This window comes from Dromiciops gliroides, chromosome 4 (assembly GCF_019393635.1).
Source record: "Dromiciops gliroides isolate mDroGli1 chromosome 4, mDroGli1.pri, whole genome shotgun sequence".
Lineage (NCBI taxonomy): Eukaryota > Metazoa > Chordata > Mammalia > Microbiotheria > Microbiotheriidae > Dromiciops > Dromiciops gliroides.
The window spans coordinates 172,858,397-172,875,137 of NC_057864.1; the positions used below are offsets into that span (position 1 = coordinate 172,858,397).

Consider the following 16,741-nt stretch of genomic DNA (forward strand, 5'->3'; position numbering starts at 1 on the left):
GATATTGTTTTAATCAGAGGTTCTTTTTTTTGTCGTGGACCCCTTTGGCAAATTGGTGAAATCCATGGATTCCTTTTAAGAATAATGTTTTTAAATACATAAAATACAGAGGATTATAAAGGAAAAACAAATGATATTATCAAAACATTTTTAAAAAACTTCCCAGACCCCCTGTTCTAGACAAACAGCAGTTTTTGTGCCTTATGATAGTATTATATATTATATATTTATATATAATACTATACACACACACACACACACACACACACACACATGCATACATGCACATATTTCAGTTAAGTCATGCTCTGTCAGCAATGATTTCATCTATAATGCTTTTAGTTCTGTATTTGTCTTTTACCCCATTACATGGCCAAGTCTAATTTATCACAAAATAATCAATTAACTGTATACTTCCAAATGAAAGGACTATGGGGTAATGGGTGACCAGGAAATATATTTTATAAAGGTTTGTAACTAATCAAAATTTAAACCTCAAAACAATTCAGTCATTCTTGCTGTGAATCTTTGAATTAACTCTCATCATAAAATTAAATTAATCATATTCCATTCATACCAGTTAAAGCATTTTCATTATGGTTAATGCATTAGTTTTCTAACAATATTACTGTATGTGAGCAGACTAAAACAAGTTTTAAAGTATTCATGTCCTCTTAGGAACAAGAAAAAAACAGACCCTTAAAAAGCCAAAGTACTTTTTCCATTTTGGAAACATTTTTTAATTACTTAAGCTTTACCTAGGGCTATCATACTGCCACTGCTGTTAACTCATTTAAAAGTGCCCTTTCTAATGCTAAAAAGGCCTAGATTTTCCTTAAAGGCATATACCAATAAGTCCATTAATGCACACTTCATTAATTAAAAAAAGGGGGGGGTACAATTAAGTCACAGGATTGAAAACACAAAAATTAAAACTCAAGTAGCCTCTATGAGGTAATAAAGTTATTTTAAATTATGCCATCAATTTTCACCAAGACCTAAGCAAAATTAAACCTGTCATCAAGTTCTTCTGCCTATATTATTAAAGTCAGGACACAAAAAGTTAAATTTTCAGAATAACTTACTCTGTAGTGGCATCTGGAGCCAAAGGATCAAACTCCATTACCTCATAGTAATTGGGTGGCTGAAGATCATTCTCTGCTATAGGTTTAGAAAACAAGGAGAGAAGGAAATGCAAACTGTTTTATAACTGGGAGTTCAATGAGCATTCCTTATATTTAAAACCATCAATACAAGCAAATTCTAACAAGGCATTGATAATTACAGACACACTATGTAATGTAAGCAGGCAATCATATCAGTCAAATTCAGTACAACAAAATAATGTGGGTAGTCTCTTGAAATTTATCATAATGGGATTTGATATGTATTACAAAGTAAGTCTCATGTAGTTCCAATTAGAAAAAATGTGGAATTTTAAAATTACCACTTGAAAACATAATTGCTAGTCATATTTTCCTAATATTTTAGGTTCCCTATGCTCAGAACTCAGTTGATACAGTCCAGAATAACCCTTTTTAGATGCAAATTTTAAAGTCTCAGTTACCTTGTTGGTTGCTGGATGAAGCTGGGGGCCTGTGGTTTGAAGGTCCAGCATGGCCAGCCTGAAGGTTCACTGGCTGCATCAGGATTGGATTTAAATGGGTTAAGAACTAAAGGAGATGGAACAAGTAGACAACGAAACCAAAGTATCAGTATAAAACAGGGAGTAATGGATCAAGATTCTCCAGTGTAATTTTCAAGTTATTAAAATTTAAGTATTTTTGATAATTTTAATTACTAGGGATCTATATACTGTCACCAGTTAATTTTTAATTGACTCCTCTTTGCAAATTATATAACTGACTTCTCTGCAAATTATAACCTCCACTATTTATGGCTACCCTCTGGTATCATGTTATACTAAAGTCAGATCAGACCAGTTGTCTGGGGGGGAAAAGGAAGGAGAAAACATTGCATGGCATAGGAAATTTTTGTTTGTTTTTTCCAGAATAATCAAGCCCATATAGAGATGTTCTGATTGAAACAATTGCTCTTAATTTGAGACATAAATCAATAACAATATGGGCTACAGTGAAAGGTGTCATCTCTTCCACCCCCTTAGACTTACCTCTTTTTTTCTCAGAACAAAATATAAGTACCCAGAAATAGAATGAGAATTGAAGTGGACAGGGCCACAGAAGGTCCATATGTTAACCAAAACATTTTTTTCAATAATTCAGGGGTGTGTGTGTGTGTGTGTGTGTGTGTGTGTGTGTGTGTGTGTGTGTGTGTGTGTGTGTGTGTGTGTGTGTGTGTGTGTACTTAGGTCCAAGTGTTCAACAGTGCCTCCTGGTCAAAATGGGAAAATATATATAGTTATATCTGAACACTTGGGACCAGGAATCTGAATAAATGAAAAAAAAATTATTTAAACACTATGTGCCGAGACTATGAAATACTTACATTGTCAGATGGATGACCCGAGGAAATTCTTTGATCTGTCCTTTGTGGAAACCTAAGATGGTGGAATAACATTGCATGACTTCTACTGTCAACTCTACAGCTATTCCTCAAAAAAAAAAAAAATCCTTTATCAAGCAATCTGAAGGGCCCTTGTCCTATAGTCTCTGTCCTCAGGTAGTTTATAATCTTGCTAAGGAAGGTAGACACCTATAAATGACCATAATACAAAAGAGAATATTGACTAGTCCATAAGAGATTATACATTACTATTCAACAAGCATTAAGTGCTACATACATCAATATCAATACTTTAAGAAGAGAAAGAACACTTGCAATGCCTTGACTTCTGGCAGCATTTCTAGCAGAGTAGTCTATGTCTATGAATGCCAAAATAGCTTGCATTTGCATAGTTTGTCAGACTCATAAAGAACTTTCCTAACCTAACCACCATTTTCAGTTGTAGGTGGTATTAACATCTTACCCAAATCTGAGAGATGGACAGACAGATGAAGAGAGGTGAAGCAATTTGCCCAACATGATACACCTTGTGTTAGAGCAAGGGATTCCAATTCAGGTCTCTTGACTACAAGATCAGCACTCTTTCTAATGCAGACCATGATGTCTTTCCTAAGAACAAAAGTACATTTCAACTTTCCCCTACAATGTTCAATGGCCCTGGCAGGGAGAACTAAAGTCAGCAAATAGTACAGCATGTTGAAACAGGCCCAGGTGTCTTTCACTGTCAGTCTTGGCTCTTTATTTGATCTGAAGGTCAACAGGAAAAATCATTTCCTTGGACACCTGGTCATCTCACCACCTCTGGAAACCAAGCACAAAGAAAGCCAGAGCTTATGTACTGACATCTGCTTCAGGGCATGAAGAGAGAAAGAAACTCTACATAGAACACACCCTTTAATTCTTAGTGCCTTAATGCAAAAGCAGGCACAGAAGAAGGATGGCTAAAGATGTTTCAGAATTATGAAATAAAAGAAGCCAAAGGCTTGTAAATTATTCAAAGAGTCTCACACAAACCTATATATCATGAATACACTGTTCAAGAAGAGAATAGGAAGTTGCTGAATGCTATTTTTAAAAATGAGAAGAAACAATAGGGAGGAAAGAACTGATTGGGGGTCAGAGGAACAATTCTGTAATTACCTGTTGTGTGTACTAAAATCAATGACTAGTAAGGTTAGAAAGATAATAATAGCTAACATTAATTTAGTGCTTTAAGATGCACAAACTATTTTATATAGATGAACTCCTTTGATTCCCATAAGAACCCTATATGAAAATTTACACAGAATTTCCAGATAAGAAAACTGAAGTTTGGAGGAGCTAACCGATTATGTCCAAGATTATACAATAAAGTGCCAGATGTGAGATTTTAATCCAAGACCAGTGTTCTTTCCACAACATGCAGGCACAAGATGAGTGGACACTGAGTGCAGCTAAAATGGCTGCAACTTGGCCTATTTTAAAAAGCTGTGCTGATTATAAAAAATGGGAAATGGATACATGTAAAAACATTAACTGCTTATCATTAACTCTTGGGAAAAATTAACTGGTGTAAAACAAGTTCCCATAACAAGGATGCCATAAAAGTCCAGAAAAATGTCTTCACCAGAGATTATTTCATTATCTTAGGAAGTGGAGGAATACAGTAACAAGATGTTTCTGGGACTGTCTAGTGTTAACTAATATTGTCATGCTAGTTCAGGGGAAAAAAATTTCATTTGTGAAACATAACAGAAGGAAGTAGGAAAAGATTAAGTGCATTTGACCCAAAAATCTAATTACTGAAACTATACTTTGACTTCCTTTAAGTCAAAGAAAGAAAGGTCCGGTACATAAGAAAATATTTATAGATGTACTATTTGTGGTAGCAAACAACTGGAAACAAAATATATATTCACTGATTGAGGAATGGCTAAGTAAATTATGGTCTATGAATGATTCGTTATTGTACCATTTAGAAACAAGGAAAAGGGGAAATATGAGAAATATGGTAAAACCTGTATGAACTGATACAAAGTGAAGTATGCAGAACCTGAAAAATGATACACACAATGACTACAAGGTAAATAAAAAAAAGAATTAACCCCCCCCCAAATACAGTAAAACAAAGCAGAAATCTTGTAATTAAAATGACCAATTTTGGCTCTGTAGAAGAGCAAGAAAGAAAAATGGATCTCCCTCTTTAAATGAAGAGGTTAGGACTTATGGTTTTGGAATATTTTATTTGTTTTGCTTAGCTTTTTTTTAATTTAAAAAAAATTTTTTTGGCAAGGCAATTGCGGTTAAGTGACTTGCCCAGGGTCACACAGCTAGTAAGTAAGTGTCAAGTGTCTGAGGCCGGATTTGAACTCAGGTCCTCCTAACTCCAGGGCCGGTGCTCTACCCACTGTGCTACCTCGCTGCCCCAGCTTTTTTTCTTTATAAGGGAAAGCTTCTTATAGGATTGCATAGGAAGGGGGAGAGGTATATCCAGAAATGATTATGATATAAAAAACAATAAAACTTAAGGAAAATAATAATATCATCTCACAAAATGTGAAAGCAGGGAAGAGAAGTCTCTAGACTTTTGGCAGAGGATCCAACTAGTCCATACCATTTAAAGAGAATTTATAGATTAAACTGGAAGGACAACAAATAGATGTGAAATGGAGCAGATCTTCTAATATTTCTATAGTAATCTAGTCCCATTGTCTGTGACTACAGTCACCATTATATTTGAACCCTAATGCCTTGTAACCCACTGTGCTATATAAAAAAGTAGAAACAACACTCAACAAAATGAACTTGAGAAGAATACCTTGATCTAAGGACATACAAGAAGAAATCTGCACTGAAGGCAACACAGTTTTGAAACTGTTAAGGAATTTTATTTTTTATGATCTCTTAGGACAAGGAGTTTCCAAAAGTTTGAAAAAGACCACAAATTACATAATTACCCCCCTAAAAAAATGCTATCAAAAAGAGATCATCAATTACTAGCCCATATGCTGGCTTTCTCACTTTCATGAAATCTTTATGAGAATGGTCTATGCATATATGCAGTGTCTCCTTGATGAAAGTTTCAGAAAGATAGAAGCACAATTTTGTGGATGATTATTAGAGGAAGTGTGGGAGAGTAGAAAACTTGTAGGATTTGGTTCAAATCCTAGTCCTGCTACTTACTACATGTATGTGACTTTGGGCAAGTTATTTAACCTCTCTTGGCTTCAGTTCTTTAAATATAAAATAGAAGAGTTGGACTAACAGAGCTGTAAAGTCCTTTCTAGCTCGAAATATAAAGTCCTATAATTTACAATTATATAACTGATTAAAAAGTGTTAAAAAAAATTGTTTGATAATGACCAAAAAAACCAAAATCAATCCTCCAACAATTTGATGTGATTGTACAAAATACATCCTTAGAAAGGCCTTCCTCTAACAAGATTTTTCCTATTAACACACAATTACTATATTAATATCATACAAAATTTCTTGATAAATATAACCAGAGAGAGTATTGATAATGAGAGGCTTGAGGAACAAAATTAAATGGAGCTAAAAAATAGTAAAAAATGCATGTGTGTGTGTATGTAGGTATATGTATATTGTTGTTTTGTTATTAGTTATATCTGACTCTTTATTACCCCATTTGAAGTTTTCTTGGCAAAGATATGGTAGTCATTTGCCATTTTCTTTTCCAGCTCATTTTTTACAAATGAGGAAACTGAAGCAAACAGGGTCAAATGACTTACCCAGGATCACACAGCTAGTAAGTGTCTGAGACCAGTTGTGTTTTTTTGGGGGGGTGAGGCTAAGTGACTTGGCTAGGGTCACACAGCTAGTAAGTGTTAAGTGTCTGAGGCTGGATTTGAACTCAGGTCCTCCTGACTCCAGGGCCAGTGTTCTATCAACTGCACCACCTAGCTGCCCCCTGAGACCAGATATGAACTCAGGTTCCCCTGACTCTAAGTCCAGTACTCTATCCACTGGACCATTTAGCTACCCACATATACCTATACATATACATACACACACACACATACACATATAAATATATACATGCATAGGCCAATTTTCCTAGACCAATTTGAGTGCCCTTAGATTTCAATAACAAAGACCCTATTCTAGTAGGGTTCAAAGAATTAAATCCTATACCCACAATTAGAACATCTGGACAACCTCCCCATACTTACTTTGTTTTTTGTTTTTTTTTTTGTGGGGCAATGGGGGTTAAGTGACTTGCCCGGGGTCACACAGCTAGTAAGTGTCAAGTGTCTGAGGCTGGATTTGAACTCAGGTATTCCTGAATCCAGGGCCGGTGCTTTATTCACTGTGCCACCTAGCTGCCCCCCCCCCCACTTTCACATACATATATATGTTCACTGCGCTAATATATCAGAGGGTCTTTGCTAATGAGATCTAAGGGCAGTCAAAAGAAATTGACCAATTCAACCAAGCAGGTTAAAACCATGTGAACAAGGAATGAATATTGCCCAGTTCTCGGTGGATGGATAGCCCCTAAGCTGGGCTAGGCCTAGAGCTCAATAGGAAGAAGGTGGGACAGATCACTTGACCTGGTAGTCCAAAACCACACAGTGTTCTCCATGATCCAAATTGCTCCCCGCTAAAGTCCACCTTTTTCAATAGTGGTTGTCACTTGTTCTCACCCACTTTGGCTATACAAATCATGGAATTTCACAATCTTGAATCAAAATCATAAGTGAGCCAAAAGTCAATGGAAAAATACCTGATGGGGTGTAAGCAGGCCAGAACACTGCCTCTTGTCAGAAAAGTGATGTGAAAGAAATCATCCAGGACACAGACGAAGTTCCCGATTTCTGGCCTACCATACATAACAAAGGCATTGGGTGCTTTCTGACAGTTCCCAGATTCTCATATAATACTTACAAGGATATTTCTGGATTCTCTGAGGCCAGTAAATCCAGTTGTGAGTGAAGCTGGAAAGGATTTGAGTGGTTGGCATCAGTGGCATGTGGAACGCTAACATCTGAAAGGTAAAATGGACTTATTTCATACCTACTGCTTAGTCAAGAATGTCCTTCTTTAGCCAATCCTTTGTATGGCTTTTCCACAGTATAAAATACCTACTTTGAAGACAGGTATCTAGAAACTGACCTTGGTGTAAAACCATGGAAACCTTTTTTAAAAAAAATACCGTATTTCGGATCAAAGACTCACAGATCTACATCTGTAAGACACTTCAAAGGCCATTGTAGCCCAACTGCCACATTTTACAAATGGGATCCAGAGAAGCTCAGGGACTTCCTCAATGTCACATAGAGAGTAAGGAGATCAAAGGTGGGATTTGAACCCAGTTCCTCTAACTCCAGAACCAGGATTCTTTCCACTGGACAGCTCTACCTTCACTTTTTTTTGCTGGCTAAGAACAAAAATAGGGTCATTTCAATGCTAAAATATATCAGAAATTGAAAAAAAAAATTCACAAACGGAGCTTACATTTCCTGCTCTGTGAATAACAGAATACTACAAAAGTCTTACTGGTAGCCTATGGTGATCTAACGTGTCTGACTGACAGTCTATTCCACCTTCTCGAGACATGGTTAAGTTGAGCCCCTCATAGGAGAAATGTCTTTTCTCATCTAAAAACTTCATACACCAAAAAAACTTCTTTCCTTCATGATCCATCTAATGCCCCATTGATCAATAGAAGCAAGGAGGCAACATATAATGAATGGAAAGAAATAGCTTTTGCTTAATATAAGTGGAATCCAGTTTGAGCAATGATCCTTAGAAGAAAAGCTAACTTCTGGAAAAAATGCTAATCAAATCAATTATATGGAGTATTTTGGCTCTGGAAAGGCCCTGGGGCATAAGAGAAAACAATTATTTCAGATAGGCATTTTCTGTTCTGTATGTTAGCAGCTTTCTTCATTTTTCCCCCCTCTAAATCCTCAAATTCCTTAACCAACCAACAAACAAACAAACAAAAAAAGTGGGATGGGATCTATGCATGTGATCTAGAGGCTGTACAATGGATAGAGTGCTGAGTCTAGAGTCTGGAAGACAGGGAGTTGAAATCTAGCCTCCAATACTTCCTAGTTTTGTGACCCTGACCAAGTCAGTTAATCTCTTGTCTGGCTCAGTTTCCTCAGCAATAAAATGGGGATAATAATAGCTCCTAACTCCCAGGGTGATTGTGAAGATCAAATAAGATATTTGTAAAGTGTTTAGCATAGTGCCTGGTATATATATATATATATATATATATATATAAAACACCTGGTAGGTGTTATATAAATGCTAGCTATTATCATTGTTAATCTTGTTGTTATTACTATTATTAGAATTTTCTTCTCTTTCCTAATTGTGACAGTCCATCATGACTTGTTCTCTAATCAACTTGGAATGCTTACATTCTTTCTTGCCTCCTCCTATACAATTATTCCCTAACCTTATACTGTAGTACAGCTAAAATCTGTCAAACAGCATTTATTGAGTGACTACTATGTGCAAGGCTATATGTTAAGGGATTAGGCACTTCTAAAAACAGCAAGAAATAACTCATTTCTGTGATAAAATACTGTCCAAGATGGACAAATATTGGAATATGACTTATTGAAAGGGAGTCAGATCCCAGTTAATGGATAACTTATGTTAGGTTCTCATACCCATAGTGATCAACATCCATAACGGACCAGAACGGGTCAGGTCAAGATAACAATAAAGGAAAAAGACAACCTATAGAAATTCTAATGAAAGATGATTATATTTTGAAACTAGCCATGGGAATCAGAAAGAGACATGCGCAGAAAAGGCCAAATTTATCCCCAGATTCACCTTATGATGTGTAAACCCCCAAAACACACCTCCACTGAAAAAGGTACCCGCCTTCAGGGTTGGCTTAGGACCCCCAGGAACTCCAAATTAGGATAAACTCTCCCCTGAAACACCCCTAGGTGGAGAATATTATAATGAGTAGGATAGGCCCTCCCCTGTACCTCCTCAAGGTGGAGATTATTATAATGAGACTGATAATCAATTTATCCATACTATAAATATAACTGTCTTTCCTTTCCTTATTTGAGAGATACAGTTCCAATATTCTGGTTTTCTCCCTGTGGTCACCCACAGTATTGCAATAAAACTGGGAAATTGAGTCACTGAGTCTTGTAATTCTTTTGGGACGACTCACAATCAATTTGACCCCAAATTCCATCCCACATCAGAAATGACATTGGACAGACTCTGAAAAAAGCCTGGCAAATTTTGTCAGATACCATGGGGGTGGGGCCAAATGAATGGAAATTTAAAGAATTCAGCTCACCAACCCCAAGGCTCTCTCTCCAGCCCCACTTCCAAAAAATTCCCAATACTGTTGGCTATCTTTTCCATCCAGAGGCACATCCCATTGTCATCTAGTGGCGATTTACCCATTAGATCAGGGGTTCCTAACCTCTTTCGTGTTACAGACTCCTTAATCCAGATATAAAAACAAACAAACAAAAAAGGCTAAGTTCACAGACCCCAGGTTAAAAACCCTTGTTTAAGATGTTAAAGAACAGAGATCTCCTGAGACAGGATTGGAGTCTCCACTTGACTTTATTCCTTCTCAGGTAGCACTACCCAACCAGAATCTTTTCTTTGACTGGTCTGAACAAAACAGAACATTCATTTACTTAAGCCAGAAAATTGAGAACTCATGGCATGGACTCCTTCCAATGGCAAGCCAGAAGTCAGAGAGCTTGGACCGGGACTTAAGTCAAGTAAATCACAGGACGGGGCAGAAGGCTCACAGTTATTCTGGAAACAAACAAATGAAAATTCAAGTTTAATTTTAAAAAACGACAACAATAACAACTTCAAAAACAGGTATCAAATGTTTCCTAAAGGTGTTGGTAAAGGGCCCTTTTTAAAGGTGTTCCCTTGAAGAAGTTATGATGTTAATTACATTTTATTACCTGCAAGGATAAATGCTCCTGTGAGCAGCTGAGAAGGTTACAGCAAAAGATTTCTTTGTAGTACGGAATGAACCCCAAGTTCTGTACTACCTTTGGTAGTACATAACAGTAACCTTAAGGTTGTAATAAACTTCTTAGGGAAAATATTGGATGGCATAGGATCCAAGGTTATTTTGTAAGGGAAGGGATCTCAGAGAATGTTTACTCCAACCCCTTTTATCTTGAGGATTAAGGGAAAAAAGTTAAGTGACTCACCCAAGATCACACAGATGAAATAAAGATGGATTTGAACCTAAATCTCTGAACCCTCCAAATACTTTCCACTGCACTCACTGCATTCTGAAAATGTTAAAAATCATTTGTGTATAGGATTTCTAAATATTCACCTTCTGGGCTTCCTTGTGGCTCTGATTTTGTTCCTGGAATCGTTTCTGATTTCGAGAAAACCTGATAAAAAAAAAAGGGACAAACTTATTCTACAAAGAAAACATGATAATTTATGTACTGTTAGCCTAAACTAAGGAGCTGTAGAAAGGCAAATTATTATTGTTATGTGCCCTCTACAGCAGAAGTGTCTGTGGTCCATGGGCCACATGAGGCCCATCACGGAGTGCAATCTGAACCAGATTAAAATGTAATCATGAAATATTAACAAAATAAATGAAAAGACAATAAAACACGGAGGATAGTACATTTTAAATATGGCCTGCAGGAATCCTTATGTATGAATTAGCAGATCACATTTCAATGAGAGCACCACAGCTCTCAATAAGATAAGATAAGGTCTCAATAAATATTTGGATTTAAATTGTTTTTTCTGGGTGGGGTGGGGCACAAGGGTCTAGACCTGTGATTTCATCTTGGTAGGGAATTCCCAGTGTGAAATCATCTAATAAAGTTGGACATCTTTATTTTACTACTTAGAGAGTTGCCCAGAGGTGGTAGGGAAGGGTTAAACTCCAGTCATTCCACACTGGCTCTGTAAATTCTCAATAAATGTCTAAAATGAATTTTTTGTTATTGTTTGATAATACCTTTGATATCTGTAACTCCTAACTGGGAAACCTCCTCTACCAAAGGCAATTCATTTTAAACATTGAGTATTTATTAAGTGCCTGCTATCTGGTTGGATTTATGTGCCTTTCCCAAGAGTCACAATGAACCACCCCAGCCCAAGGCCCTTTTTCTTGGGAAATAAGAATTTTTCTCAGACCCTTATGTAAAATGCTAGTGTCAGCCTAGTTTCTTTGAGTTCCCTTTCCTCACAAAGTTAAGAGACAGAGATTAGGACTGGGTTTATGACTTCATTAGTATAAAGAACACTCTCTACCAATGCAGGTTGGCACCTCTGCAATTTAGTTTTAGAGAGCTGCCTAGAGAACTTTAAGGTTATGTGACTTGCCCAAGGTCATGTAGCCACTTATATGTGAGAAGCCATTTCTTCTTGACTCTGAGGTTGGCTCTCTACCTCTAAAGTTAAAAGTTGTGGCATGTGCCAGCCCATGCTGGCAGCTAGGGGCGCAGTGGATAGAGCACCAGCCCTGGAATCAGGAGGACCTGAGTTCAAATCCGGCCTCAGACACTTAACACTTACTAGCTGTGTGACCCTGAGCAAGTCACTTAACCCCAACTGCCTCACCAAAAAATAAAAAAATTAAAAAAAATAATAAAATAATAAAGATAAAAGTTAAGTCTAAATGAACACACACACACACACACACACACACACACACACACACACACACACACATCTAAAAGGAAAGCTCCTGGTAGTTATTACAAAACACAATGGAATTCTCCAAGACAAAACTTGGAAGCAGGCCTGAGTGGAAAAATCATAGAATTTTTCTTAGTTACCTCTCCATCAACAAAGATTTGCTCCTTGAGACATGTGCTCCATACCAGGAATGCATGTCATTCAGGTTAAGTATCTTGGTAAAACCAAGATAGTAAGGGGATTCCTACTTCTTTACAATGGAAAGTATGCTTCATTTGGAATTAGAGGCTCAATTTAGGTTCAGATCCCAGCTGTCACAACAATGTGAGCTTGATCTAAGACCTCCTACCTGTGTGACCTTGGCAAGTCACCCAATTTCTCTGGACCGGTTTTCCTATCTGTAAAAATGGGGGAGAGGGCAAAGACTAGACTTAAACTTTAAGGTCCCTTCCAGCTCTATTTAGAGGTGGCACAGTGGATAGAGAGCTGGGTCTGGAGTCAGGAAGACCTCAGTTTAAATCCTGCATGAGACACTTCCTAGACCCTGGGCATGTCACTTATCCTGGCTGCCTCAGTTTTCCCATCTGTAAAACAGAGATAATAATAGTACTTACCTCCCAGGGTTGTTGTGGGGATCAAATGAGATACTATTTGTAAAGCACTTAGCACAGTGGCTGGCATATAGTAGCACTTAAAAATGCTTATTTCCTTCACCTCTCCCTTAACAACCTATGTCATTAATGCTAGAGTGAACTTAAAAACTCTCTGTAAAAGGCTGGCTGATAGGGAAGAGAGGTACCAAGTCTTTTGATAAGTGCCATATATTCCATTGGGTCCTTGGCACATATTATCTCATTTGGTCCTCACCTCACCCTGGAAGGTAGGTACCACTATCATCCTAGCTTTGAACCAGAGAAACGGGGTGATTTGCCAAGGTCCTAAAGGGAGCAAATGGCAATTTGGAAGGATGGAATCTTGGAGCCAGAAGAGACCTGGAGAGAATCTCTAGCCCACCTTTCTAGGCCTGGCTGCAAAAGATAATTTATCCTGCCAAGAATACCACCAGACTTAGAGTCAGATCTGGTTTGGCTGTGAAACTGTGGGCAACTCACCTAAATTCATTCATTCATTCTCTCTCTATCTCTCTCTCTCTCACACACACACACACACACACACACACACACACACACACACACACACACACACACCCCACACTACCTTGATAGCACCTAGACTCCTTCAGACTGGGAATTTACTTTATTTTATTGTTTGGTCTTTGTATCCCCATTGTCTAGCACATCTGACAAACAGTAGGCACTTAATGAATACTTGTTCATTGACTGATGCATAAATGTAAAACTGCCTTCTGCAACATTCTCAACCTTTTAGTGTGTATGTTGTGCATCTCCAGGGAGATCCTATAAAGCAAGGGGAATGCCCTTTCTTCATTAAGCTGGGAGCTTCCTAAGGGTACCCATTTTCTTCTTCTTCATGTACCTTCCTTGGAAGACCCAGCACCGAACCCTTTGCCTAGTAGGGCTGCGTGACTGAGGTAAAGCCGAATAGAGGAAGACAACCTGACTCATACACACCTCTCATATCCAAGGAGGGCTTGATTCAAATCCATATTCACTTGAATGAGCTCCATTGTTATATCCTCATTCTCTACCACCTCCAGCAGGTCCATGAGCCTGATTTGCATGTCCCTACCAGTCTTATACAATTTCTATCCAGAAAAAGAGAAAATCTAAGTCAGGAGTATGCTCTAAGTAAGTTTATGAAGGACAACTAGAAACACATTTATGTCAAAAAAGGAAACAATGTATGAAGTCCCAACTCTATGCAAAGCATTGTCAGGCACTAGGTAATACAAAGAAAAACAATGAAAAACATTCCCTGTCCCCAGGAAGCCAATGTTCTACTAGAGGAAACAACATGGCTACAGATAAGTAAAAACAAGGTAATTTGGGAAGGGAGAGAGTCCTAAGACCAAGGCAATAATTTAAAGTTTTCTGAGGTGAGTCTTGAAGGAGCCTAAGAATGCTAAGTAGCAGAGGTAATTATTGTATTCCAGGGATAAAGGAGAGACTATACAAAACATGGAATGCTGATATCAGGGAACAAACAGGTGGCCAGTTTAACTGGAATATAGAATGTGTGAGAGGGAATAATTTGAAGTAAGTCTGGAAATGAAGGCTAGAACTTAGATTGTACAGGGCTTTAAATGTCAGGCTGAGGACTTTGTATTTCATCAGAGACAAGAAAAGCCACTGTAGCTTCATGACCAGAGGAACAACAATGGTCAGATATGTGATTTAAGAGTGAATGGACCCTGGGTAAACCCTGAGCAAAAAGCCCCTACTTACCAAAGAAAGGAGAGGGGATTCTAAGACCAGGCCGTAGTCAATAGTATTAAGTAATTACTATTTGTTCCTATGTATTTCTAGGTAGACTTGTTTCTCCATCAGAATGTAAGCTTCTTGTGAACAGGGATGATTTCATTCTTTGCTTTTGTATCTTTGGTGCTTAGCAAAGTGAGCGGAACATAATAAGCACTTAATAAGTATTGATCGGTTGATTACTATAGAGAGGTCAGGGAGGCCAACAGATTTTTTTTTTTAACTGAAGGATCACTGATAACACTGGAGAGAGCTGTTATTGTTGAATGATGAGTTCAGAAGCCAGATTGCAAATGGTTTAGAAGTGAGAAGACAGAAAGTAGAGGCAATGAGTATTAAGTTTTTTTTTTTCCTTCAAGTAGGCATTTATCAATATGTATGTAATAAATACATTACAATAATTACATATGTCACACCACCTATATTGCAATATAATTTAGTCTTCTTTCCAGAACTCGGTCTAATTATTTATGTTTTAATTATAAAGTTGTAGGTTAAATGCTCAACTTCATCTGTTTCTTTCTCTGATTGCCATATTTAAGATAAAATATTAGATACCCACCATAGCAAGGTATCCTAATAGACAGATGCTAAGGCAGAAAGAAGAAAATAAACATCAGAAAATGAGGAATAGTATCTCAATATATGTTACTTAAATTATAAGAAACATTATCTACTTCCTGTTCAGTTAATTTTTAAAAATGGGTTCAATAACTTCTCCAATTCTCCTAAATTCATGATAAAGACTAAGGAGCAGTGTAAGAAATATTTTGTGGAAGAAGTTTAAAATATCAGTGTAGATAATCTTTTCAAGAAGTTCAGCTGAGAGAGGAGTGATATAGAATGATAACTTGAGTAGCTGATAGGGTCTACTGAAGATTTTTAAAGATGGTGGAGCCTTGGTAGTGTTTGTAGATAGCAGGGAAGGAAATAGAGACTCAAAAAAAGAGGATGATTGTGGAGGTGAGCTGTGTATGGAGATGGGATGGAGTGTATGGTCACAATGGATGGCTTATTTTCTCAGTAAATAATGAAGTGAGGTCCTCAGACAAAAGGGTGACAGGAGAGGGAGCTGTGTGAGTTTTGGGGAGAAAGGAAGTTTGGAACAGTCACATCAAGGACAGATTAACAGACTCATAAAGCAATAAAAAGACTACTGAAGTGAAGGGTGAGATGAGATTAGCTAACAGATTTGTAGTGGGACCAGATCAGCTGGTTATATTACTTCCTTCCAATGCATTTGGTAGAATGTGAACAAGCAGAGGAGACAGATGATAGAATCTAGGATTATGGTCTGTCAGAGAAAACATGGGATTTGATATTCAAAGATAATGTAGAATTATTTTACTAAAGGGTGATAAGTAGAAAAGGAGGAAGTGTAGGCAGATCAGGGGTGATCAAGTGGGAGAGTAGAGATAGCTAAAAACACTAAAGGTCATGGTGAGAATGAATACACACAGATAAGATATCTATCTATCTATTTATTTATCTATCTAAATTTAAAGGAGGTACCTTGCACAACTATGGTCAGAGGGAGAATTCTTAATTAAACAAAGAAGAGGGAATGATCATAGAAAATAAAATGGCCAATTTCAAAATTTCAATTAAAATTGAAAAGCTTTTGCATGAACAAAAGCAATGCAACTAATATCTGAAGATCAATTAACTGGAAAAGATATTTGCAGATAACATCTATAATAAATGTTATAAGAAATGAATGCTATTAACAACCAAATGAAAGAATGCTCCAAATCGTTAATAAGAGAAACATAAATTAAAGCAACTCTGAAGCTTCATTTCACACCTATCAGATTTGCAAAGATAACAAAAGAGGAAAGTGATAAATGTTACAGAATCTGGGAGAAGACTGGAACATGGAAGCACTGATGGTGGAGATATGAATTGACTGAACCCTTAGGGAAAACAATTATATCCCCCCAAAGTCACTAAAATGTATGGACTTTGTAAGAATTAGAATGATTCCCCCTGCTGGGAGGGACATTGTGAGCTCTGACCTGAAAAGAAGCCATGTAACTAAGCGTCCAGAAGTGACCTTTCTGGGGTTTTGAAGGTCAGATTGGCATCAGGAAGTCATGTCTACCACCTGTGGGTTGTGTCATTCAGTGCTACCAGCCAATTAGCTTAGAGCTGTGTGTGTGGACAGCCCTGCTTCCAGTTTGACAGGGGGCTTCTGGGAGAAGCCGCGGGGAAGCAAGGTCTTT

General features: G+C 37.4%; 1 protein-coding gene across 3 annotated transcripts in view; it reads right to left on the reverse strand.

The window, feature by feature from the left end:
- Positions 1-16,741, reverse strand: part of TOM1L1 (target of myb1 like 1 membrane trafficking protein) — a 54,699-nt gene that overhangs the window by 1,894 nt on the left and 36,064 nt on the right. For all 3 annotated transcript variants that reach the window (XM_044003982.1, XM_044003983.1, XM_044003981.1), the window contains 7 exons: positions 13,713-13,846; positions 10,790-10,850; positions 10,122-10,245; positions 7,372-7,471; positions 2,467-2,518; positions 1,568-1,673; positions 1,086-1,161 (listed from right to left, as the gene is read on the reverse strand). In XM_044003982.1, the coding sequence (XP_043859917.1) occupies positions 1,086-1,161; positions 1,568-1,673; positions 2,467-2,518; positions 7,372-7,471; positions 10,122-10,245; positions 10,790-10,850; positions 13,713-13,846 (653 nt within the window). The remainder of the gene's footprint in view (positions 1-1,085; positions 1,162-1,567; positions 1,674-2,466; positions 2,519-7,371; positions 7,472-10,121; positions 10,246-10,789; positions 10,851-13,712; positions 13,847-16,741) is intronic.